The sequence below is a fragment of the Orbicella faveolata genome, unplaced genomic scaffold (assembly GCF_042242905.1).
Source record: "Orbicella faveolata isolate gen_17 unplaced genomic scaffold, um_ofav_v1 contig_1, whole genome shotgun sequence".
In the NCBI taxonomy this organism is placed as follows: Eukaryota; Metazoa; Cnidaria; class Anthozoa; order Scleractinia; family Merulinidae; genus Orbicella; species Orbicella faveolata.
The window spans coordinates 17051650-17078710 of NW_028301536.1; the positions used below are offsets into that span (position 1 = coordinate 17051650).

The window sequence follows — 27061 nt, forward strand, 5'->3', positions numbered from 1 at the left end:
ATAGCGGTTCAGTGATATTGATGTTTTAAATTGATCAGTCTACGGCTACAAAGCCCTGCGCCAAAACGTCCGAGACAGCACAGAATAACAATAGCGCGTGATGGATTTCTCGTCAAAGAATAATCGAGTTTCAATTAATAACTTCCACGAAGTTTGAGACTATTTTCAGCTGTCTGGTATGCGCGCTAAATACCTTTATAAAGAATCACCATTGTACAATATTCGCATTCTGAATCGCCACATTTTTGACATTTGGAGGAGCGAACGCTAGTACAATTGTCAATCGATCATTTCGATTGTACATCAGAGGAAAAAAAAATGGTAAGATCTTTTTATGGCATTCATTTTTCTTTAACCGTGTTTGTTTTCATACACAACCGACAGACAAATCTTTATTTCTGTTCATCGTATGATGTTTAATTTGGATCTAATTTTATGAAAGCTTTAAAAAACACATGCGAAAACTTCGTGACAAAATCCTAAAAGAAGATCTTAAAGCTCGTATAATCTAGGACTAGAAAATTCGTCGACTCTTGAACATATCAAGCAAAGAATGTGTGAACTTATTTAATTAACTAAAAATAGTAACTATTGGATCAAAGGACAAATAATTATAAGAAAGGAGTTCCGCATTTTGGCCCGTCTCCCTATTACCTTTATCTTGCTTTATTTATATCAGCTTGTCACCCTAGTGGATAACATTAAATTTTTCTCTCATTTTTCTTTGCTACTGGGAAGTAGCCACTGCGAAATGCTAGAATATATTCTAGAAGTAATGAAACAACGTTATATTTTGAACTTACATGCACAGCGAATGGTAGGAGGATTAATACTCGTTCATGAAATGTTTGGGGCCAGTCTGTCGGCAATTAGGCTGAAGAGAGTTTGGGGAACGGGGTGGGTAGTACGAGGAGGTCGGGTACCCCCATGTTATACCCCATAAATAAAGGCTTCGCGCTAATTGTTATTCGGTGTTATTGTACTACCGTAGCGTAGTATTCAGATGGAAAAAGACAGATAGGTAGACCCAGGGAGACATGGAGACGATCGGTTTAAAGGGTGATGAAGGAGAAAGGGTAGAGCTGGGGAAAGATTGGAAAATTAGCGAAGGACAAGCTGTAATATTCTAGAGCCAATAAACCAGCCAAAACTCGAGAATACAACTCTGTTTTAATTCAAGCAACTGGCAACGTGTTTCATCCAACTGAACTACTGGCAAACTACTGGGGGAGCGGTTACACAGCTCACAACATTCTACACTCCCCCACTAAGCCATGAAAACTAGTACAATAAATCAACGACAAAACTTAGCTTGCAGTTCTTAAGTGTCTCTGTTCTAATAACCTGAAAAGTCACTTAGTGACAAAATCAGCCAAGTATCGAGGGGCGTGTCTGTTCCTAGTAGGGTAACGCTTCTCTGGAATGCCTTGGGTACTTGATTGCACAGGGACAGGTGGCTCCCTTGGGGTTTCTTCCCACTGCAATTCTGGTTGTTCAGTTGCCAGCGATGCTGGAATTGGGTCTGCTGGAACCTCTTGTTCAGCAATAGGCGCTTGGGGAACGCAGGATCGCTGTATAAGGTGGTCTTGATGACGTCTCAAGAGTCGGCAATCTTCTAGCTGAACTGCGAAGGAAGTTGGACCCGTTGACTCTTTCAAGATTCCAGGTAACCACCTCGGTCCTCTTCGGAAGTTGCTTGCGTAAACTGCTTCCCCTTCCTGCATGGTGCGTTCCTTAGCGTGCCAGTCATGTGCCTGTTTCTGAGAAGCTTGGCTTTGTCGCACTTTCCTTCCGATTTCTGGGTAGACTAAGTCTAGTCTTGACCTGGGTTTCCTTCCTAGAAGTAATTCTGCAGGGGACACTCCTGTTGAAGTCTGTGGGCTGATTCTGTAACGAGCTAGAAATTCTGAAACTCGTGTCTCCACACTTCCTCCACTCATCTTCTTCATTCCCTCCTTGAATGTTTTACCGCTCTCTCAGCCAGTCCGTTAGACGCTGGGTGGTAAGGTGCTGTTCTGATGTGACGGATCCCGTTATGTTTGAGGAAATCTCCAAACTCTTTGCTCGCGAAGTTGCTGCCATTGTCTGTGACGACAATTTCCGGTAGGCCGTGTGTCGCGAAAGCGATTCTCAATTTCCCAATGGTAGCACTTGAAGTTGACGTATTCATTGGAAACGCCTCCATCCACTTGGAGTGGGCATCCATCACAATGAGAAACATTTTCCCAAGGAACAGACCCGCATAGTCTAGGTGGAGTCGAACCCAGGGTTTATGATGCCATTCCCAGGGATGTAGAGGGGCTTCTGGCGGTGACTTCCTGTTCTCCTGGTAGGGACTGCACTGGTGAACCTTCTGCTCTAAGTCTGCATCCATTTTTGGCCACCACACATAACTTCTCGCCAACGCCTTCATACGGCAAATTCCAGGGTGTGTCTCGTGTAACTCCTCTACCACTCTTGCTCTTTCCTTAGGGGGGGACCACTACTCGATTGCCCCACAACAAACATCCATCTTGAACACTTAATTCATCTTTCCTAGTGAAGTAGGGCTTCAATGCTTCATCTGAGTTGTGATTAGGCCAACCATGCTGAACGAACTTGATTACTTGTGACAGTATTGGATCACATCTGGTTCCGGTTCTGATCTCATTCACCTCACTGGTGTTGAATTGAGGAGTTCCATTGCAAACACAGTTTCTGCAGGCAAAGGTGTAGACTAGACTAAAATGTCTGCCGTAAACGTACTAGTGAAATTTCTTCACACCAAATACGGACACCGGGCGGGCGCTCTATCCACTCAGCTACGAGAACTCATGGAGAGCAAGGTCATTTAACTGAGTTCATATATGACAGGTGTCCTGCATACTGCTAGGATCAACGCAATCGAAGTCATCGTGAGTAGTGACAAGTTAATAAAGATGTTGAATTTTAAACTCGGTAATGAAATGTGAAGGTGAATTAATCAACATGACACGAGCGTGGGACAACGTGTTTCATCCAACTGAACTACTGGAAAACTACTGGAGGAGCGGTTACACAGCTCACAACATTCTACACAAGCAACACTGGCGTTATCTGGTAAAGGTCTTATATTCAGACACAAACGAATAGGATTAAAGTAAGTCAGTAATGCTTCTTCCTCTCTAAGTCACAATTTTAAAGTATATTTAATTAAATTTTAATTCCATGCATGGTCACATTACTTTTTGTCGTTTCGTCAGTATTGTCTTTAAAAGATTACTAGAATGATTGATTAAGACAATAAAGATACTTGTATTTCAGAAAAAAAAAAAGATATGGGTGATGTAATGTAAAATCGATGTCCACATTGTTCGCTTTAGATTATAATATTTATTTACAAGGCTTAAAATAATCGAAGAAGACTCTTAGTTAATGGAGAATATCTGCCTTTTCCCTTCTAGATTCTTTAATCGTTTTAAGCTTCGGAATTGAATTGCCCTCAGAAATATGACAAATAGTATTTCGTGTATTATGTTATGCCTGCACAACCATCTTGAAAGAGCATTTTTATAGAGAATTTCTCCTGAAATCAAACGGTTGGTCGGTTCCTCGCATTTGATAGCTAAAGTAACACTAAGATAGCAGCTTGACTCTAATCACAAAATAAATTGGGAAGTACGTACAGTGTTTATATACTCTGTAGCAAGACAAAGCGTGGTTCAATTTCAAGGCGTGGTCAATGTTTATGAATAGATATAGTTTTCAGCAATTAAATTTACAATCGTGCTCTGTGGAAAATGAAGTTGGCTCTGATAGCATTGATTAAGTGCTTGATATTTTTTAGTATAGAAAAATAGATCTGTAAGGAAAACGAAATGAAACATGTATGGTGCCAGTAGGCATGGAAAATTCTTAAATTCTTTAGCTAAGCACGCTGTTCGTGGTTGCCTTGTACCGCTTCCTTCTTTTTAGCATTCATACCTGGAAAGGAGAACCACAAGAATATCATTAATTATGTAAATTAATTAATTATAATATAATTATATTCTCTACTGCATGTTTACTTTTATTATTCAAATTAAACTTAGGAGTGGTTTGCTACACAAGTGAAGATTTAGTTACATCGATGTATCCCGCTGCACCATGCCCTTCAGTGCGATGTAATTGTATTTATTTAATACCATGTTACTTTTAGGCCTAGCCTGCTAGTTACGTCATGTTGTGTTTCTATATATGCACTCATTTTAATTTTACTTTATTTTATTTCATTTTATTTTATTTTACTTTATCTATATGCATTCAGCTGCGTGCACAAATGAATGAATGGCACCCGTTTACATCTTTACTCGTTTACACTATGTAAGGAGACACAAAGTGTACCTCACTCAAAATTGAACTTGTCAAGTAGTTTGAGGGTTCTCCTCGGGGATCATTCTTTTAGAGCCCGTTTCCTCCTTAGGCGGGGTAATCTTCAATTTGTTGACCAAACTTTTTCGCGTCACCTCATGAGTGGCCGCGGACTTTTTCCTCGCCCCTGCCCCTCCGTGTGATTGCTTGTATTTACTTCCTACGAGTTTTAAAATAATTCTAATATCGAATTTACCCACGTTGATTAAATATTCAAGCATTAAACGTTTTCATGCAAAGTGTGCCTTTTTTCAAATGCCTAGTCCTAGATCCCGTCCACATTACGCGGGAGAAATTTGAAAATTAAGCTTCATTCTACCGTAAGGCCTGCTGTCCCAATAGTTCGCAACGAAAACGGAGCTTTTCGAAAACTGGAGAAATTTGTAAACGCCGGCTTTGCGTTTTAGTGCAGACGGAAAACATTTTGAAAACAGGGCTTTCGTAAACGATGACATCACAATAATCGTGTGATTTCTCTTCCCGAGTTGTCTTCAAACACAAATCCAAAATGACCGGTAATTGTTGCGTTTTCACTGAACGTCTCCGGCGTTGTGTGGACGGAAAACATTTGATTCGTGTTCAGAGTGAAAACACCGTTTAAAATTTCACTGGCGTTGTGTAGACGGGCCTTTAACTAAGAAAGACAAGAGCCCTCAAGCCCCTCAAGCCCGTGTAACGTACAGTTTTGGTTAGGAATCATCGAAATCATCGGCAAAAGATAGGCTATACAATTTATTGTATAATAAGACCAAATCTAGATCTTAGAATAAGTCTGTTTCTTGCAATACATATGTAAACTATGTGAAGGAAAAGCCACTCTTCGAAAAGGTAAACAAGATGTTTAGTGGTAAAATCTCAAAACGATTTTCGGCTAATAGATAAAAAACACAAGTTTCGACTGTCTTTTTACAATTTGCCCGTTGAAGTCTGCATGTGGTTAAGACAGTCGGAAGCTTATTTTTTTATATGCTTTCAATCAGATAATGTTTCTAGATTTTACCATGATTTATCCTTACTGCGACTCTTCTATATTTTTAAGATGTTCAGTAATCAAATTGAAAGTATACTACGTATATAAAAGTTTATTATTATCATCTCTTTAAGTCATGAATCTCTTACCGCATAAGTTGCACGTGATCCCGCACGTTGTTCTCATACTATGTGGAAACTTTTGGCAGTACCCCCGAGATTTAACTGACTGGCAAGAATCACGGTCATATACGTCTGCACATATGACTGAATCTAACGAGAAAAGTATTACAAAACATCAAGCAATATTGCTACATAAATAAATAATTTTTGAATTCAGAATGAACTGCAAAGAGTTATTATGGCTTTTGAGAACTTTTTTTGTTCTGATCTTGCGAATTGAAACACATTTTCAATTTATTCTAACCGATCTTGAGGAAAATTTAGTTCTCAAGACTGAATGAATTTGAAAACAATAATTCTCAGTTCTTAATCATTTTTTTCGTCTTAGTCCTTAGAGAAAGAATCATACCTTCAGATACTTGATCGTAACTTTCCTCCTTAAGCTGCTGTATTTCTTCGTCACTCAGCCTTTTTCGTCCTAACAAAAAATACGACGTGGTTTGTTACAAATTATTTTGTGACTTGCGTTGATGTGACCACTTACATTCGGTAAACCTTCTGGTCAAGAAAATGAACATTGCTGTGACTAGACACGCACATACGTATTGCGGACCTATTTCTTACTAGCGCCTGGCGCATGTACGTACTGCGGACCTATATATTCCTTATTAATATAATTTCCAGAGGTGAATATAAGAATTGGACATTCTGATTGGTCGAAAAGCTCATCATATGACACTATATTCACCCCGCTGGAGCTTGGTTACTAAGCTCGCCATCTTTGCCATCTCGGCTAGTAAACATGGCGGACAGTTGCTGAGTGAAGTTTTCATTTATTCAAAAGACATCACTCCAAGTCCAGGATATTTGAAAGGATGGAGGATTTTTCAAAATGACTACTGTCACCCTTGGGCCAAAACTCGCATTCAAGGCTTTTAAGAATCGTAAACGCAGTGGTTTCGTCGATCGCCAGCAGGTCAGATCGATTGACCGAAATTTATTTTTCTTCAAACTAAAGCTACTCATTTTTAGGCGATGATGACAACAACGATAAAACATAGGTACCGGATGAATTTATTTTTCCTTGTGTTGCGCTCGTTTGTTTTACTGCCGAACTCGATGAGTAAATTGATTGACAACCCATGTATATGTAAGCTTATTATTAAAACTACGGCTGCATACGTGTATGCACACGACTAATTGCTTCTGTGTTTTTATGTTTTAGTCCGTTATTTTGTAGTCCTTGATATTTAGCTCTGAAAATTATTCTTAAAAAATTATTCGCCTCAGGCTCAGTGAACATTGGTGAATATTTACCAGGACTGACAAAGGACTTTTCACATGAATGTGAAGCTTAGGATGTATAGGTTTCGCTATTCAAATTTAGGCGCCACTTATGCCAATGGTCTATGCACTGTAAACTGCTTCGTCCACAGGCTCTTCTTTTAAGCGCGAAGAGCGACTGGCTGACTGGGAGTGAACAAGAAAGCGCGAGTGGGAGTTGGTAGCGAGTGAGGAGTGCGAGCGCGGGAAGCGATGGGAAGGTTAGTAGGGAGTTTAAGTAATCACGGACGGCGACGCCGAGGACAACGTCGATTAAAAAAAATGACTTTATATTTTACCTACGAATCTCGCGATACTCTAAAGGCATTTACTTTGTATTTCACTGTCAAAACTATCACAAAACTAAATCTGGAACACAGCGATAAATTTGAAATAGAGATTAAAATTATCCGTCGATACTTGGTTCACATTCTCCAGACAACGCAGAATTTGGTCATTTCACGTTGTTGTTTTGCAGTGGACGGTCAAGAAATGTACCAAGATTAGAACGCACGTGTACAGCCATGGTTCTGCTCATTAAATCTTTTGTTTAGCGACGTTCCCTTTCCCGTTCCCGTTTCCGTCGTGGTTTTCTTAAACTCCTTATTGTCGCGTGGGCGACAGGGGTACTGTAGTGTCTAGGTTCTGTTTAAGGATAGACACCCAGAGATTCTTACCATCACACTGGTAGAGTAAGTTGGCCTGTAGGATGTCAAACCTACTGAGTGCCTTCCGCTGACCAACCTCCACACCTCTATGTAGAGGGACCAGTGTATCAAGCATGACAGGAAAGCGCGAGAAGAATGCTCTATTGTAATGCATGATGGATCCGTAGTCGTATGGGACGTCCCGCGAGTCGATCCACTTCCTGCCAAATCGGAAGAAGTTTCTTTCGTAACCTGTGAATGGAACAAATTAATAAACAGCATTTATTTCACACAGATCATAATACCCTAACAAATTAACTGGCCCATGACTCTACATATGGGGCACGTTTGCTTAAGTTAAAAGCGACTTTTTCCATGTTTACATAGCTGATCTCACCGCGAAGAGGGGTGGGGATTGGGAGAATTCGAGACAGTTATGAAAACCTTAGAGGCGGTCGAGCGTTTGCATAACTTTCGAGAATTCTCCTAATCCCCAAATTTTTAATTTTAGGACTAGTTTAATTCTGAACTTATTTCAGCGAATATAGTAATTGTAAAGTAGTAATGTTATTTTAAATAGTCGTGGGTCTTTTTCATGAGCCCCTGGCTCGGGAGATTGGGAAACCACTCCCTACGTTTACGACTTAAAATAAAGTTACCTTACCTTACCTTACCTTATCCCCCGAGTGCTAAGATGAGGACATGTAACGCGGAAATTAAGTCTGTTCTTGCTTTTATAAAATATTTTTTGTCGCAACTGTGTTTACTTACTCTCGTCTAAACACACCTGTCGATCAATGACAGCGCGCGTACTATCTTAAATGTTATATAATTTAAAATCATGAGTATCGATTATGTTTTCTAGCAACGTGGCGTGCGATGTAGTTTCGCTGAAACACTATTTGATGCTGCAACAAAATATAGCTTTGTGGTTTTTTGTTATTCATATCCAGTCATCTGATTACTTGCTATGACATAAAAGCGCGTGATGTGACCTCAGCTACTGAGCTGATTATCTATATAGTATGGAGGTGTCCGTATTGTAAGGGTAGAGATTACGTATGATGATCGAATTATTAAGAGCAGCTTCGTCTAAATGTCAACTAGACTTGGAAATAGCGAAAAAATCGAATTTCTTCAAACTCGCCCAGAATGAAGCCCTACGGGTACTAGTTACAAAAATATTGTTTTAAGCTCGATAAATCAAAAATTATTTTTTTTCCGCAATTTTTTCGTTTCGATGCCCCAAATCGGCCAAAATCCATCGAAAATGAGCGGCATATTCAGAGGCTCGTAAACTCAAAAGTAAAAATCTTCATTACAATCTGATTACACGTCGTATTTGTACTTCCTTTCTTGTCTATTTAGAGCTAAATAGATCGTGATTTGATTGGAACAAAAATATTTGATGAATTTTCTAAATTAACGACCCAAGACAGCTTTACAAGAGGTCTACATTTAGCCTATTTTCAAATGCTAAAAAGGCGTTCTGGTACACGGCTTTTCCCAAAACGCCTAGTTTGGTCTGAAAGAGCATTGTTTCTTCTTCAAATTAGTGAAATAAAATTTTTGGGTAAATAAAATCGCGAGCGCTGAGATAGCGAACTAAATGTAGCACTTCTTCCTGAAAACGTGACCTTTGACCCAAGTGTAACGAAACCGATTACTGCAAGAAAACCCGGAAGAAAAGCAAACGCTTCGTTATTTTGAAACAATTTCTAGGGATATCTCTCCGAAACCATGATTGCAAGAAACTGTTTCCAGATATGAAATCTTACAGGGTGAAGGAAGGAACTAAAGGGTGCATTTTGACACAATAACTTTGTTTGCTGAGAATTGAATTGAAGTCAATTCCAGTGAAATTTGCAAACTTGAAGTATGTTAGCCGATACTTACCTGGATATTTATATTTATAGAAGAGTCGTCTTCTTGGATTAACCTTCAAAAGAAGCTGGACCCAGATTTGGAAACCTCTAAAAGAAGAAATGTTTAATGTTCCGTGACCTGCCCGCTGCTATAAATTCCATGCAGATGCCAACCGCATGTTTGTCGTAAAACCAACTGAATTCCACTGACAGTTTCCATGTGCGACCCCAAAATAGACAATCCCCAAAAATGTAAAGTGAAATTGGCTGTCTGCATGAACAGTTAGAAGCTAGAGTCAAGTTCCATTACCTTTAAAAAGTGCTTGATTTTATTTGTGTGCGTCGACTTTGTTCACTACTCTCACGTTCGAATACCGCGAATCGGTCACGTCAAAACAGTGCAGACCGTGCAGACTGCAGACACTTGTTTGGGCTTTTCATTGTGACTCCTTTTTTTGGGTCTAGTTACAAAATAGTGTTAAATATATCTGAAAGTTTGTCATTTATCCAAAGGCTGCACAAGCGCAATATTTGACTCTTGATTCAAAAGACAAACGCGTACGAGACTTTGTATGGGAAACTTACTCAGTCTGCACGGTCTGCAGTGTTTTGGCGTGACCGATACTACACAGTATTCGAAAGTGACAGTAACTACTGAGTGAACAAAGTAAAATCAAGCACTTTTAAAACGTAATGGAACTTGACTCTAGCTTCTAATTGTTCTTGAAGACAGCCAATTTCACTTTACATTTTTGGGGATTGTCTATTTTGGGGTTGCACATGGAAACTGTCAGTGGAGTTCAGTTGGTTTTACGACAAACATGCGGTTGGCATCTGCATGGAATTTATAGCAGCGGGCAGGTCACGGAACATTAAACATTTCTTCTTTTAGAGGTTTCCAGATCTGGGTCCAGCTTCTTTTGAAGGTTAATCCAAGAAGACGACTCTTCTATAAATATAAATATCCAGGTAAGTATCGGCTAACATACTTCAAGTTTGCAAATTTCACTGGAATTGACTTCAATTCAATTCTCAGCAAACAAAGTTATTGTGTCAAAATGCACCCTTTAGCTCCTTCCTTCACCCTGTAAGATTTCATATCTGGAAATAGTTTCTAGCAATCATGGTTTCGGAGAGATATCCCTAGAAATTGTTTCAAAATAACGAAGCGTTTGCTTTTCTTCCGGGTTTTCTTGCAGTAATCGGTTTCGTTACACTTGGGTCAAAGGTCACGTTTTCAGGAAGAAGTGCTACATTTAGTTCGCTATCTCAGCGCTCGCGATTTTATTTACCCAAAAATTTTATTTCACTAATTTGAAGAAGAAACAATGCTCTTTCAGACCAAACTAGGCGTTTTGGGAAAAGCCGTGTACCAGAACGCCTTTTTAGCATTTGAAAATAGGCTAAATGTAGACCTCTTGTAAAGCTGTCTTGGGTCGTTAATTTAGAAAATTCATCAAATATTTTTGTTCCAATCAAATCACGATCTATTTAGCTCTAAATAGACAAGAAAGGAAGTACAAATACGACGTGTAATCAGATTGTAATGAAGATTTTTACTTTTGAGTTTACGAGCCTCTGAATATGCCGCTCATTTTCGATGGATTTTGGCCGATTTGGGGCATCGAAACGAAAAAATTGCGGAAAAAAAATAATTTTTGATTTATCGAGCTTAAAACAATATTTTTGTAACTAGTACCCGTAGGGCTTCATTCTGGGCGAGTTTGAAGAAATTCGATTTTTTCGCTATTTCCAAGTCTAGTTGATATTTAGACGAAGCTGCTCTTAATAACCGAGAGTGAGGTCGTTACGGGAAAATCTCAAACTGAGGCCTTGCCGTATTGACCGAGCGATAGCGAGGTCAATACGGTAGGCCGAGGTTTGAGATTTTCCCGTAACGACCGAACGGTCGAGGTTATTAAGTTGTTTATTATATGGCTCATGAATTAAAGAAAAGAAAAAATTATTTGAGCGGAAGTCGTCAATTTACATCCGGCGATGCGCGCGTTTACCGATTCATTCATCGTCTGAAACCCAGGGCAAAACTACACAGTCATTGAACTTCACCACTGTATTACGTCTTCCGTTAAAAGTACACATTTCTTTACGGGAAAAATGATTGTCCGAGCCTCAAAAAGGTATTTTAGTATCGTGGTGTCACAACTTGATGGGGGAGTTTTTCCGACTTTTGTGGCGAAACGTCAACGCACATGGAAAAGACAGAAAGTGCTTCAAAATAGTCCAAACCAACGGTCTTTCGGTGAAACAGAATACTAATGCTTCAGAATGCACTGCTTAAAATAACTCGATCTTCGCATTCGCTTTCGACGACATATCTTCGCCTTCTTCATTCTGGGATTTATGGATTAATTTTGTTTTGTATTTTGTTTTGCTACCGACTGAAACCGCCCGATTGTTGACATCTGATGATCCTGGAAGCTGATTTACACTTGCTTGTGTTAAAGAGAGGTAATCTATTTGATGAGAACTGTGACGGAGTTCAATATTTCGGTAATTGTTGTGACTAAGATGATAACTTATAAGTTTCCTCGTGGTGTTCTGCTCAGGATGCATGACAGATCAGCCGATGGTGTTTTTCACTTAGCGATTTTAGCTTTACTTAAGACTCGGCAAACTTTGATTGTTTTTCCCTAGTGCCCACCAAGGTTACCGGCTGGTAAGTCAAAAACGACTTCTATATAAATTTTATTAAGGAAAAATCCCTAAACTTCTAGCTACTCGGAATTAAATTTACTTCTCTTACTGTTTTTAATCGGCTTTCATCGTTTCAATGCGATTGAATTTTCCGAGCCGGGCTCTTCCTAATTTGCATAATCCGTAATCGGTCCGTGGGCATTACAGCTGCATAATGACCGCTCAGATTTCGCTCTTAGCCAATCAGAGCGCGCGTTATATCGGCCACAAGCCAAAGCCATATAATAATAGTTAGTAACGGTTCTACTAAATTAAATTGAAAGTATAAAAATCAAGTTTAAAATACTTCAGAAACACCTCAGAAAGTCAATCTTCTGGAACTTTTCTCTAGCGGAAAGAAGTGTGTTTTCTTGTTAAGACTTGAACAGCTTCGATTTCTCACCTGGAAGAATATTCTTCTTAAGAATACGGACGTACTTATTCCTGTCCGGCCGACTGTGCTCGTGAAAGAAGCCGACAGCGTGGCCCAACTCGTGGATGATATTTCCTACTTTACACCTCAGAGCTGGGCTACCTATAGTCAGTTTCTGGCTTTTATCTCCACCGCGACCCACTCGAGAAGCGCAACTAGAAATAAATAAGAAAATAAATACGATCTGATTGGCAAAGCTTGAGAAAAAGAAACTTCGGTAATAGAATGAGCTAGAATAAAAAATCAAAACTCGACATCGTCAAAATGTCATTTATATCAAGTTTCAAAATTCGATAAGAACAGTAAAAGTGCATTGATCGTTGTGTTTCTGATTTAACAAGACCTACGCTCCAGTTTTTCACCAACTCCATCTTACTGATTCCTTTCTGTGGTCAATCATGGTCAAAACTGGTACTGAAGTGCGACTGCCTTAACGTCCATTTTGACAACTGCATGTTTTCACCTTCAGCGGCTAAACTGCTTCAGCTTCAGACTTCACCGCTTTATTTTACCTCGGAGGGCCTGTACGTGTTGTAATGTTTTGTTGTCAGCAAAAGTGGCCTTTGTTAAATCACCTACCCTCCTTCAAAGACGAAGTTGATGTATCCTAAATCTTCAGGCGGATTCTTGACGCGTTTAAACTTGAGACAAGTGTGCTTCTGCCAATGACGCATAGCTGCACGAGCTCGTCTTCTACCTATCCTATCTTCAGAGATAAAAAAGAACACATTTAGTGACAAACGGCTGGTCATCCCAACATGTAGATAAAGGACTAACTAAATAGTTTCACTGAAAGTGCATTTAATTAAATCGGAAGAAATACTGAAAAGTAACGTTCGGGGAATAATTATCACAGGGCAGAATAACTTTACACACACACATACCTACTCCTTTATCAAAGTTATAGTAGACTTTAGCTTTCGGCCAAAGGTACATTTTGTCTTTAATAAGGGCCCGTTTGATGCCAACTTGTGTGTCGTCGGCGTTTTTTATCTTATCCAGAAAAGCTTGCTGGTCTGGTGTTAACATCATGTCTCCTTCAAAGTAGTCTTTGCCTAAGTTCTCTTCGCCTGCAGAACAACAAGACGTTTGTTATATTACATTTTATCCTTGACACTAAAATGGAATGGCTGTGAGTCGTTAGATGAACAAAGGTAAAACAATAAGAAGGAAACATCTAAAGGTCGTTAGCATTCAATTTTATCCTGCACTTTTCATTTCCTGGTAGCTGTAGATTTGGCCGATGACAAGAGACACTGGTTCCTGGGAAAATAGCAGCATAATTGGAAGGTAAAATGCACAGCTGTTGTTTGAGTCAATTCTAATGATCAAAAGTATATTAACATGCCTATTTCGTCATTGTCCTGTTGTTGAACCGAATCTTCTTCTTCTTGAGCGAGCGTTGCTCTATCCGTGGCCAGTTGATTTGGTGTTTCTGGGGCACTCACAGGTGTACTGACATCTGTATCACAAGGAACAAAAAAGCGAAAAAAAAAATGCATATAAATAAATGCATAAAATTAAACCGGACGTTAAAACTGTCGCCAGCATGGTTGTCCTCAGCATGTTATCTCGATTTGGTCACTGCCAACCTCATGTTCTCGTCTAAAATAAAACGTTTATTCGTCAGTGATCATAACTGGTGACTGTAGCTAAATTTGGCGTAACTTGCAATTAGCAACTTTAGGGTAAGGCGTTTGCTGCTTTAGACTGATCTGAAGATATAACAAGGAATCGGGATTCATGCAATATATTTAATTAATGAACCACTTTGAAACGCTTACCTCGGGAGTAAGGTAACATATCGTCTTCATCGTCGTCTCCTTCCAATATATCTTCCTCGTCTACTCTGTAAGCTTTGCGCAACTGAGGTTTAAGCTGATTTTCTTTAAAGACCATCGACCTAGAGTCGGCCGTGGCATGCTTGATTGCCTTTTCACTGGTTTTAGCTTGAGTGAACGTTTTTGGGGTCGTTTTGCTCTTCAAAATCGTATGTAGATGGCTACTCTTTTTCTCTGTTTTGTGGGATGTAGCGTCCTTTTTCACAGATACCTCTGCATTTCCACTGTGCTTTTTGTGCTTATGTTTCTGCACCTTACTTCTTAGCACCTTGACCTCATGTTCACGCAGTGGTCGTTCCCATAATTCGTTGTCTACAGAGTCTTGTTTCGTTTTGTTTTCTTTCCTTACTTCATCCCGGTAATCTGAACAACAAACATGTTGAGTTGTTTTCATAATCATACGACACTAAGTGAGGGTAAACTACTTACACTGAAGTGTTAAAACGTTGAGAGTATAGTGATCATTGACGTATTATGAAAGATCCAGCAAACTTATAACCCATACTTTTTTAGTTATAAATGCGCTCATTAATTAGAGCTATGGTAACGTAAAGAGGAATAATTAGCTTAAAAATGCAGTTGTGTCAATTTATTATGCGCATGGGCTACATGCAAAAAATTCGTTACTCATGACCTAGCCATGGATGTAGGTCAGCACTAGTAACATCACCTTCGAATTTCGACAATTGTCGCCAGAAATGATTAGGCATCTATCTTCAAAATTTTTTGAAATAATCTTCGGAGAATTTCAGAATCTTAGAAAGTACGACACGCGTCGGTCATCTTTTGGTTTCTTTGGGGATATTTAGACAGCTATCTTAGGTAAAATTCTCGGGAAAAGATCGAACTAACTTAAAATTGGAAGATCCTTCGGCAGACGTTTGCAACCTCTGAAATATTTGGTGTTCGTTACGTTGATCAAAATCGTTTGCATGAGATTCAGGGAGCCCTCAGAAGATAAATGAGAAATTTGTACAATTATCTTATTAGTAAGGCGTTTTATTTTGTCATGCAAGAGGCGATGATATAGCTCAATGACATAGGGTGCGTTCTTTAGGAGTGATCAGGATCAGGATCAGTGATCCAAGATCACTCGGATCATGGTGCATCAAAGGAACCGATGATCCGTCACTAGGGGACCGTTCATTTTTTATGAGGGAGGGGGGGCTGGTGGGATTTGGGAAGCACCATTTAAAAATCGCATGACCCCCCCTCAGCTTACCAATTTTTTCACATGGCCCCCCCTTATAGCGGTCATTTTTTGGGATGACCCCCCCCCCCGCAAAAAAAAAATTGAACAAACAATATTTCAACTTTTTTAATATTTCTCTAGTATCCCCCTACTTCACGTTATTGTGCTCACTATGAAGACAATATTTACAATCTCTATACGACAGAGAGCTGTTGTTTAAAAAACAAATCAAAAGAAAGAGAAGTCAATTTCGGATCTCCTAGTTGTGGCTCGCCCTGAGCGTGTGGCATTTGGCCTCTCATTGGCATCTTCCTCATCTGAATTGATGAATGCAAGAATGACGTCACTTGAGTCATCTTCTCCCCCAGAGTCAATGGCATCACTGTCATACTCATCATTGTCACTTTCATCCCTTTCACTGCTGTCAGCACTTGCCCTGTTGTCATTTTGTGTCAATGTCCTGGCATTTCTCAGTGTTGCTTGGCCAGCTCTGAGAGGACTCTTCTGCTGCAAGCATGAATATCTTACAATTGCCTTTACTTTCTCACTCTTGCTGCTTTTCAAATGCTGCTTCAGCCCGTGGTGGTTTGAGTACTTGTTTAGTTCTGGAACACGTAGCTTTTTAAGCTTGGTTAGATCTTCGCACAACTCAGTCCAAGGATAATCCTCCTCCCTACTTAACTTTGCCTTTTCTTCTGCTCTCTTTTTCCTTTTAAATTCCAGCACTTCAAGATGCTGAAGATAATCCACCACAAACTTCGATTTGACAATAAACTTATCTGCAAATAGAGCAACGCTCTCTGGGTCAGATAAAACCAGCCTGCCACTTCCATGCTCTTTCTTCTTTATATTGTTAATCCAATCGGGGAAAGAGCGCATTACTACATGAGCATCATGAAAGAGGCTCATTCCAAAATGCGCAATAATGGCGAAAGCGACGAGTCGTTTAAGAAAAGGTTTACAGCTGAACGATCCAGGCAGTTTGACATCTTACAAGCAAAAGAAGCAATCTTTCTAAGTGCGGATGGCTGTTCAGAAAGGGCGAGTGAGTTTTCCATGCAAGGGTACCAGTTGAAGTCCAGTGATGGAAGAAAACTGAACTTCTCAATCAAAGAGCACAGAGCAATGGTGGAAAAGTTGAATGTCATTGAAAGATGTAAAGGAACACGATTCCACACTCTTTCAGTCCAGTGGGCTTGCTTTAAAGCAGGGCGAAGAATTTGCCCACAGTTTTAATGTAAAACAGATCAAATGTACAGAAGCTAAGTTGACGAAGGTCACGCAGGACATGGAAGCACTAGAAAATAAGAAGAGCAATTATAACAGCATATTCAAAGGCATACTCAAACAGCACATCAACAAAAGGAGAAGGAAAAAAGAAAACCGCAGAAAGTCAAATGAAAGAAAGAGGAAGCGGACTGAAAACAACGTCCAACGAGTTTATGGAATCTGTGTTGGAAACCCGTTAGGAAATGATCTTCCACAATGCCTTGTGTACCCTCCTGGAACGGCCGTCCCGGAAGAGTGTCTTAAAGTTGAGGATGTTGCCACGTCGATATTTAGAAGAGATGGGCCATACATCGCACAGCTCTTGGAAGGAAATTATTTCACCAATGCTGCAAGAAGCAGAATCACCACCAACCTTGAGCGGGGAGTCAGAGATTATGTTTACACCTTCATGTACCCGGAAGAGTACACTCTGACGGAAAGCATTGCTGCTTCTTGCAGCATTGGTGAAAGAGACTCCCATAGCAGCGCAAGCGGCGACGAAGAACTCGACGACAGCGGATATGAAGATGAGTGCCATTGAAAGTTGCATTCAAAAATAACAGTGTTAAATACTTCTTTTCAGTAGCTACAAATGCTTTTTGTCGCCAAACGTTTTTTTAAAGCAGAAGGAAAGTTTGTGATAAATTTGTATCGTGCCTTCTATGTTTATTCTATAGCAATTTTTTTGATATTCAAACATTACGCCATTTTAAAGTTTTACTAAAATATTTCACGTGACCCCCCCTTTTCCCCTTATTTTTTTGGGATGGCCCCCCCTCGAAAGCCATTTTTTTTCGCATGGCCCCCCCCCAAATCCCACCAGCCCCCCCCCCCTACCTCATAAAAAATGAACGGTCCCTAGAGTGGATTCATCGGTTCCTTTGATGCACCATGATCCGAGTGATCTTGGATCACTGATCCTGACCCAGATCACCTCAAAGGAACGCACCCATAGTCTCTTGATTTTGTTTGTGGGTGATTGTTTTTGCCGCCTGGACATGAACTCCACACATCTTCCCGCGCTATTTAGGCAAACGCAAGTTACTATTAAAATAACAGGCTTAACGAACATCAGAAGTCGAAACCACAGGGAATTCCAGTTTTCTAGTAAAATTTCACTAGCTACTAATAGCAATTTTAAGTGAAACGGCCATACCCGGACATTGATACAGCAAGTTCCCTTGTTGAACATCTAGGTCGCTAAGGCCGATCCTTTGACCAATGGTTGCTGTGGTTGTTTGTGTGGGCTCCAGAGTTCGTAAACCTTGTTCTCTAGTAAAGAAGAATTCCCCGTAGTGCATAACAGAGCCATAGTCGTAACCCACTTCGAGAGAGTCGACGGTTTCAGTAGTTTCTTTTTCGAAGTTCTTTTGATAACCTGGTAATAAAACATTTATATACAGAGAAATGAGTTACGTTGTTATGTTAGTATATTTATTTAAATGCATTTTTTTACATAGTTTTGTATGGTTTATTGCACTGTAGAATTTCTTTTCTGTACATAAAAGGAATGAAAAAAGCGACAAAAGTCGCGTTTTTCTAGTCATCTGAAATTGTTAAAGTAATTGAATGGTTTTGATTTGGCTCTCTGTCTTAAACTTATTTAATATATAATAATTAAATGAATGCGTGCATTCTGATTGGTCAATCAGCTATGATTTATTGTGCCAGTAAACTCATGGAAATTTCGCGTGTCTTCTGAATTATTATATAAAAGCAATAGACCACAAATTTCTATGGTTTAGAGGCATGATAAACCACGCGGGATGTTGGAAGAACACGAGAAGAATTCGTAAATCACTCGTCTGCGGCTCGTGATTTACAAATGCTTCTCGTGTTCTTCCAACATCCCGCGTGGTTTATCAGCCTATAAACCATAAAAACTTGTGGTCTATTGCTTATTAGTATCACCCAACTAGTGGACTAATGCAAATCCTGCATTTTGATTGGCTACGCTACTAGAGGACTATTAGCAATAGTCCTCGAGTGGCGAAAAATGGCGCAATCGAGCGTGACGCTTTCTTTCGTTTTATTCCCAAATAAATATTTCTTCAACTTGCATTTGCTAGCTTTGTTATTGCCTTTTCTGTCCGACTAGTTGGGTGATACTAAAACAATTAGACCCTTCGCCCTCAAGGGCCACGGGTCTATAGCCCATTCGGCTTCGTCTCATGGGCTATTGACCCGTAGCCCTTGCGGGCTGCGGGTCTAATTGTTAAAGGGCCCATTAACCGATCTTTTCGAGCCGTTGCTAAGGAAAATTTATTCGCATACAACCTCATCATTTTTAGTTAGTTCAGAGTTATTTCATGTGTTTTAACTTTTTCATGATCAGTAACACTAGTGATGACGTCATCAGGCCACGCCCATGGTCATGTGACTAATACAGAAAAAATGCAAAGGCTCCCAGGCAAATTACTTTATCGAGAATTTTTTCATTGATTTAATATTTTAATTTAAATCCACATTACGCTATGCATCGATTTTGTTTCATTTCTAAAAGGTCAGATTTTGAAAGCATTTCAAAATATTGAAAAATTCGTAATTCTCTGAAAAAAGCATGATTTCGAAAAAGGAATGCATAGCTATGTTTCCAACATTGGCTTCAATCGAAATTCGTCGAAAAAGGCTGGATTTAATGAAAAACCGCGTTTCCTTTAGCATTTAAAGAAACCGGAAGTGCGCCCGATAGATATTGGAAGTTACCCTATCAGCGCGTGCGCAATTTACGCTACCAGCGCACTTCGGTAAGATCAAACAAAGCCACACGGAGTTAGTTTTTCTCTTTCTACTGCTCTTATTTATCTGTCTTTCTCTTATTTTGTCTTTGCTTGTACTTTTTTTTGCTTTGCATTTTGTGAAACACAAAAAAAACTTCTAAAACGTAAGCAAATTTGCAAGTTTTTGAGTTGTTATTATTTTCAAGCTGACGTAAGTAACCGGAAGTGAAATTTCACCTCCTTAGTAACGCGCGCGAGCGCGCGCATGAATCGGTTAATGGGCCCTTAATTAGTTGATAATGTTAAGCTGCTTTTCTTTAATATGTTATCGCTCTACCTCAGTGTGAAGGTGAAGAAAAAAAGAGAAGTACGGTGAAAGCGCGGTAAGCGTTATTGTATGGCAATTCACATAGGGTAACTAACTCGGATTACAAATTCCAGTCCAAAATTCATCAGAATTGACTCATGTGCCGAATGAAAGTCAACTGTCTAAAGACAGACAAACTTACTTTTGTGACTCTCAAGTGCCCGTGTACTCACCGCCTTCAATATTGTCCCAGTGAACAGTGACGTAATCATCACGATCCGGTCGACTGTGTTCGTGAAAGAACCCCAAAGCATGCGAAATTTCATGCACGATGTTACCATGTTTACAAGTAATTGAGCCATCTGAGTTTCCTACTGAAATTGTCTGTCCACCGCCAATACGTCCTACATATGACGAACATCTAAAAAGTACAAAAAGAAGTTATCATCCACTAGTGATCAAATTTTGCGTTTTGGTACAAGACTAGAAATTGTTTAGTTTCATCTAATTTTTGCCTGTCTGTTTTTCTTCCTGAAAGCAGACTTGCTCACGCGAACTTCCTTCCAGGTCTTAGGTCACTCTGTCTTTCTGTCTGCCTCTTCACAGTGGTAACCGTGAATTCTTTATCGCCGACTGAATTTCACTATCGAACAACACGCTGGATATGGATCATTTACTTAATGTCATTCTTATCGCGTGAATACTTGGAATGGCGAGTGATTTGCTGAGTATAGCTAAACTTCAATTGCATTTTAGCTTGGGAAGATATGGTTGCTAAAGTTGTCGCTCTAATGATACAAGATTGAATAAAAAAGATACCCCTTCATTAACCTAATGAAGAAAATAATTTGGTCCGGTGTCTGAATGGTTCACAATGTTAAAAGATATACTATATGTTTATTGGGAAGCTGCATAATTATACTCGAAGCTTCGATCTCACCATATATGGTTTTGTTTTGTCGCGACTGTATATGTAATATATAGTGGTAATTAATGTGAGCATTATTGACGCAAGAGTTGTCGTTTCGTTTCTTTTAATTTTATTGACTATTCCCTGGCTTAGGTAAAACAGGGCTTCAGTTTTGCTATCCATTCTCTACTTTTAGAAGTTACATAATGTGATAAGTCGTACGTACCCTACCTCGTAGACAAAATCTATGTAATCTTCGTCAGCATCAGTTTTCGGTCGGAACGTAAGGCAAGTTTTACTGCCCCACTCAGCTATTGCTGACTGTATGTAACCACGTGTTTCAGCGCCTGTAGTCAAAGCAATAATGCACAGATGTACCTAACACCTTCTGTAGAGTAATGATTAATCAGCACCATTAATGAGGGCCTCAATGGGCTTAGCCGTAAAACGAGATACAAATTTAGCTGTTAGGCGAAAAAAAAAAAAAAATTCCAAAAATTCAAACATTAGCCATAAAAAATAGTAACCGTAATAACATTCTCAAACCCGAAAGTGAAAGTATCAAGGTATCTGGTCAAGACTTTTTGTGTCTTGTTTCCGTCTACAATCCTTATGATAGTACATTTGTCCGTCCCAGAATGGTTCTAAGACCATAAATTTGTTTTACAGTAATCAAAATAATTTTTTGACTTTTTTAAGCAATGAAAGTTGATTTTTTTTTTTAACTTTTTAAAACAATGGTAATAAATTTCTAAGATTTCAGTTAACCGCAAGGAAATTGAAGTAACCTTTGACCGTAAAAAAGCCAAAACATTAACCGCTAGGCGTAAAAGCCACTACCCCATTGAGACCCACATGAATCTCTGCACAAGCGACTTCTGCACTCGCGACTTGTATGGCTGGATATCAATTGAATGAATTATTGCCATCTAACAGAGTAAAACAAAACAACAACCAAGCAAAAAGCCGTAGATTTTCACATGGCCTGTTCCCATACAGGTCAAGTTTTACTCCATTGACTCTTATTTCTCCTTCGCCCAGAGGATTGGACCCCTAAAGATGTTCTTCACCTCCCCATGGCCATACCCTGGGGATTACCATCCCCTAAAGCCAGGATTGCCACCGCACACTCACAGTGGCCCAATGTCTTTCTTTGGAGTACTTCCGCCCTCATCCCTTTTCCCCACGATTATTCTGGGACTAGACACTAGGTGTTTGTAGTAAAGATTACGTGTTAGTAGCTTAAATTGGAGCCTGTGATACGTGGCATGCTTGGCTGCAATAAGAGAAGAATTCGTGCAGTAAAAGAATGCAATGCATGGGTGTTTGGAATTTACAGGGTAGAGAATAAATAGTCAAAAACAAAACAAAACAAAACAAACATACGAAATAATCTTAAAAAAAGGCTACATCTTTGTTTGGTATTTTTCTTTTTTTGCTATCAAGTCCTTTTAGTGTCAAGTTGTTATGTAGCTACTTTGTAAGTTTCCCAGATTATGTTGAGTAGCTGCTGCGGCTCTAATAAGCTTTGGGGCGCTATCCATTCAACCACAATTTCCGGAAATTTCGGTCTAAAACTGAATGGATCGGCTCGGTCCAACCAGAAAAGTTTCGAAAAAGCTGGTCCACCTTTCGAGGTGGTCCACTTTTCTCGGTTGGACCGGTCCGATCGAAATTGACCTTTCCATTTGACCTTTCCGACCCATTCTCAATCCCAGTACCTCGCTGTTCGGTACTTTCCATGTTCAACATGGAGGAAAACACTTATCATTGCAGCTTTTATGGATTGTTAACAGCGGATTTATCGGTGCTACTCGTACATCCATGTGCAGTAACAACAGTTACGTAACTGTGTTACGCGTTTTATGTTTTGGCTGTTAAAAACGGTCTATACAGTTTACCGAGAGAATTTCGAATGTTCTTTTCCTTATTCGAAAGTGGTGTTTGAAGATCGTTGAACTCAACCGGCACATATCTGGGAACGGTCTGCTCAAAACAGCCAATTATACGGGTTAAATTTCTACCCATGAAACAGCTCGCACAATATCATTGATAAAATCGAAATCGTCATCTAGTTCTGACACGAGCAACAGTGATCCAACATCCGCCATTTTAAATGAGCGCGAAAGTCTTTTTGCGAGTAGGATGGAGCAAGACCTACCGGACCCATCGCGATCCATTTGCCCCCAAGAAAATTTCGAACCTCAGCCCGGAAATTTTGGTTGAATGTATCACGCCCTAAGTCTCGGTTGCCTCTGGTGGTACTGATCTCGTTTAAACTTTCTTTCTCCTAGCATGTGTCACAGCCGCCCTCATTGCAATAACTTTTAACATAAAATCGTTACATTTGCTACTTACTCAGATCGTCAGCAAGCGAATATGGAACCACTTGGTTGGGCCACAATTTTCTCACATCTTTTATAAGAGCTCTTGTTTGGAGGTTGCCCCCTTCTCGGGTTGATTTTATATAATCTTTCAGCTGCTGAGTCAGTTTAATGTCTCCTTCAAAGTAGTCCATTCCCTTGTTTAACTCGCCATATGTTGCTGAAAATCAAAAGTGCAAGTCCATAGAAAGAAACCGTCATAAATCAGTCACATAAGGGAATGGTAACTCTTAAGCAGCCTGAAATAATTCTACTTTCGCATTCTCTATTTCCCAGTTGCCCATAATTCACTCGGTTTGCCCCCCAAATTTTGCATAAACTATTGTTGTGAAATGGTCTTGGGAATATGCAGACCTCCCGAGAACAGTTTACAACAATAGTTTATGCAAAATTTGGGGGTAAACAGAGTGAATTATGGAGAATAAGAATGTTGCAAGAGTTGATGTTGGAAGAACTATATCGTTGTACAAATAAGAGAGCAATGAACACCGTACCGTTCATGGTATATCAGGTGAGGTGGTATTCAAACTAGAAAAATCAGTGACCGATCTGATGACCCTAATAATTTCACATTTATGTTAAAAAATCTAGCGCTCCTCAATACCAGTCTTCTTATGCAGCTTCGGTCATTTTAACTACGGCGATAACGACATAATGATGTCAGCGGCGGAGATGTTGTTAGTACTGGTGGTGGTTATGATCGTCGTTATGATCAAAACAACGAAAACCCTTTCTTTTCTTCTATGCATTGCATTGAAGATGAAAAGATATCATCATTACCTTCCACTTCTTCATCGTACATCTTCAGGGTTGTTGGGTCTACCACCCGGTTTGGATCTGTAACACTGTTTGCAACGCTAAAATCTGACGGAGAGGACAAAGTTACGTCGTGTTGTGTTGCTATGTAAAAATATGCTTTTCTAGAACCCACGAGTATATCGTACTGTTCGATTGGACAAAAAGAATGCAGTATATATGTATTGTTACATTGTGTTAGCTTAGGACACATTGTCAGCGGTAACTTAAACCAAAGTCAATGTTGATCTATGGTGTTTCGATCGATAAGGTCGTTAGACACTTTTCCCATGACATTTTACCCCCGATGTCATTTGTGACAATTCCAGGCTCTCAATGTGATTTAAGTGTGTTGGTAGAAGACAACAGTTACTCAAATTGCATTCTTTGTCACCTTTACAGAATGAGTTTTTCTTTCCTATTGTCAGGTTGTTTTCTTTTTCTTCGTCTCCTTAGCTAAGTTCTTGTAATTGATAGTTTATGTCATCAGTAAATAGTTGGTAGGCCTTTTGATAGTTTATTTGACAAAAGTCAGTGGGATTCTAATCATAAGTGACTCCAATTGCTAGAGGGGTGTTTCCTCTCGGCTAGCTAAATTTCGACACGTGAATAAAGTTTTTGATAGATAGATAGATAGATAGATAGATAGATAGATAGATAGATAGATTGATTGATTGATTGATTGATTGATTGATTGATTAAAAAGGAAAAATTATAAGAAAGACAAAAGTGTGGCGCAAAGCTTTATTTCGAAAATTGTTGTGTTTTTGTTGTTTGCAGTCCAACTCATTCCCTTCCTCTCCAAAATATGAATCTTAAATTCCATTATACATCCCATAGACACTACTGACAACATCATCTCGTCCATAATTAAACTCCAGCCTCATTAAGGTCAATGAACTTTTACTAAATGAGCAAAAACCAGCTATGCGCAAATAGGGACACCGTTCGAAATAATTTCTCGTTTGCTAACTTATCTTTTCTGTTTTCAAGCTAACTTCATTTTAATAAGTTACCGAACTTAACAAAAAGACAAATTTAGTTTGTCAGATCTTTTAGGCTTGGCAAGTAAGAATCTCAGTTCGTTAAGTCCATTAAGTATGTACTTAATTAAGAAGTTCTTAATGTCACCCGGAACACTGCTTACTCTTCTTACCTCTGCATATGAACAGCTGTAGTATCAATAGAATGACATGGAGGTCGAAACCTTTCATCCTTACTATCTAAGTCACTCTAGATGTCTTTAAAAAAATAACAAAAGAAATATGGTTTATAATCTTGAGTTTCTAAATTAACCACTATATGAAAGTTTTAGCTGTTACATTTTAGACCAGTCGAGGTAGAGTGTCGACATAGGCATGTGGTCCAATTTCAGTAAGTAAGTAAGAGACTTCATTTTATGAGGGTAACACTCAAGTCTTAATATGTCACAATTGCACAGAAAACTGCTATGTAATAGTTACAATTTATCATATATGACAGGGAAGAATACGTATCCTTTTACGAACATACGAATCTTGAACATGATTTTTGAAATGAATATAGTGTAAATTTAATGTTAGTCGTTTCGACATAAACGTCAAGCAAACCGTTATCACGCTGCGTGCAGACTAATCGGAGTGCTACTGAATTAGGTTAACATTAATCCAAGAGTGGTATTCAGGCTAAACTGAATAGTAACCGTGACGTCGACACTTAGAACTCATAACTCAAACTCATGGGATTGACAATCACACAATGATAGCAGAAACTAGTTATCAAACCTACTTATCAAAAAAAGTATGTATGTATGTAGTTCTATTCTGTGTAATTCGGCGCAAGCAAGGTAACAGTGGAATCACACAGTTTGTCGCGCCCTTGGCAAGCACTATAAATCACTTTAGTCTACATGTATGAGCAGTAGGATTTATAGGAAAATGTATAAATGAATGATTTCTTTGGCTAACACCCTGATCTTTTCCAAGGAGCAAAAGATTCAACAAGATATGTGTTGAGAATGATTTCCCCTTTTTAGCTGTATTTTACATGTATGGGCCCTTAGCAATGCGAAAAATGAAAGACAAACAAAGGGGCTGGTACCAAATGATGCTCAGAAACACAGCATGTTGGATATCACGAAACTAATTAGCAAAAAAAAAAAAAAAAAAAGATATTTGAATTTGTAAAAGAGCTACATTTTTATAAACCAATCAGGATGAAAAAATGCCAAAAATAATTCAATTAGCCCTATAACTCATTTTGATCTGTCGACATTTTTACGGGTATGTTCTTGGTAAGGCTAGACATAAGTAAGCAACCTAACAACGAGGAGCCGTTATTATTGTTGAACCCATATTTTACGTAGAATAACTTGTTCTTTTCTGGTACTAATTCACGCAACTACTTAATGTAGTTGTGAAGCTGTTTTGGTCAGCGAAGTTCGGTCATTACGCAAGATCATGATCAGTCATATCAACGGACGAGGAAGCTGTTAATAGTGACAACGAAAGAAGGCTACTTACATGTACCTTGTAAACAGAGTCAAGTTTCCCTGCTACTCCGTTTTAGGGGCAGTTTTGAAACGCCAATTTCCCCTCTCGTCGTTTTTTCTTCAAAGATGGTCTTCTCGTGAATAAAAGAGAGCATATGGAGCGAGCAACGACAACTAACCTTATTGGTCGATTTGTAATGTTGTTAGACAGGTACTCGTCCACGGTTGAGATCACTAATGACAGGTATTTTATTTCTGGCCCTGAAATTTAACCTTAATTGTTTTAATCGTGCAAGGAATCGAAAACATTTGACTGACGGCATTTCCTTCAATTCCTTAGAAGAATGAGAAAACAATGCTAACGAAGAAGGACCAATCTTTTTTGTTTTGGTTTGACGGCATGAGTAGCAAGGCCGTAGGCCCATGAAGACAAGGCACAAAGTTCAAGCTTAGCGAGGCCAGAAGTAGATATCAGTTTTTCTCTTGAGCGAAATTTGTTTTGCGCCGCGACCAACAAAGCCGGTGCAGTGCAATTATCAATATACCCAATGCAGGAAAAGTACCCTTTTGAGGTCGAATATCATTTGACTTCTTGCAGTATCGTACGGTGCCAAGAAACGATCTAACAAGCTAATTCGACAAGATTTAAATACTTTTTGTCTCTATACCTCAATATAACTGCCAAATTTGTAGGCCTATCGCATCTGGAGATTTTCATCCATCTTTGACTATACAAATTTAACAGATTTCT

At 39.3% G+C, this 27061-nt stretch overlaps 1 protein-coding gene across 4 annotated transcripts; it reads right to left on the reverse strand.

Annotated features, from left to right (window-relative positions):
• Positions 1 to 3328: 3328 nt before the first annotated feature.
• On the reverse strand, positions 3329 to 27031 carry LOC110045624 (uncharacterized). 4 transcript variants are annotated; one of them, XM_020751218.2, is made up of 17 exons: positions 26348 to 27031; positions 24997 to 25081; positions 23826 to 23909; positions 23020 to 23205; positions 20888 to 21008; positions 19985 to 20172; positions 17881 to 18102; positions 14207 to 14626; positions 13771 to 13884; positions 13307 to 13492; positions 13002 to 13128; positions 12393 to 12577; positions 7461 to 7682; positions 5870 to 5938; positions 5488 to 5610; positions 4342 to 4528; positions 3329 to 3942 (listed from the first exon to the last, which is right to left on the reverse strand). In XM_020751218.2, the coding sequence occupies exons 2-16, from the start codon at positions 25052 to 25054 to the stop codon at positions 4362 to 4364; spliced, it is 2472 nt and encodes an 823-aa protein (XP_020606877.2). In that variant the 5' UTR covers positions 25055 to 25081; positions 26348 to 27031; the 3' UTR covers positions 3329 to 3942; positions 4342 to 4361. The 4 variants fall into 4 exon arrangements, with proteins under 4 accessions (XP_020606877.2, XP_020606876.2, XP_089148771.1 ...); XM_020751217.2 differs by having other exon boundaries at positions 26342 to 27031; XM_089292645.1 differs by lacking the exon at positions 4342 to 4528 and having other exon boundaries at positions 26342 to 27031.
• Between the last annotated feature and the right edge of the window lie 30 nt (positions 27032 to 27061).

What these genes read in the sequence shown, in the direction of transcription:
- LOC110045624 (XM_020751216.2), bottom strand. Translation starts at nt 24,054, where the DNA reads ATGTGTCCTAAGCTAACACAATGTAACAATACATATATACTGCATTCT. An exon ending in TTCGCTTGCTGACGATCTGA is followed by an intron (nt 21,009 to 23,019) that starts GTAAGTAGCAAA and finishes CTTTGACTACAG; the next exon opens with GCGCTGAAACACGTGGTTAC. An exon ending in TAACTTTGATAAAGGAGTAG is followed by an intron (nt 13,129 to 13,306) that starts GTATGTGTGTGT and finishes TTATCTCTGAAG; the next exon opens with ATAGGATAGGTAGAAGACGA.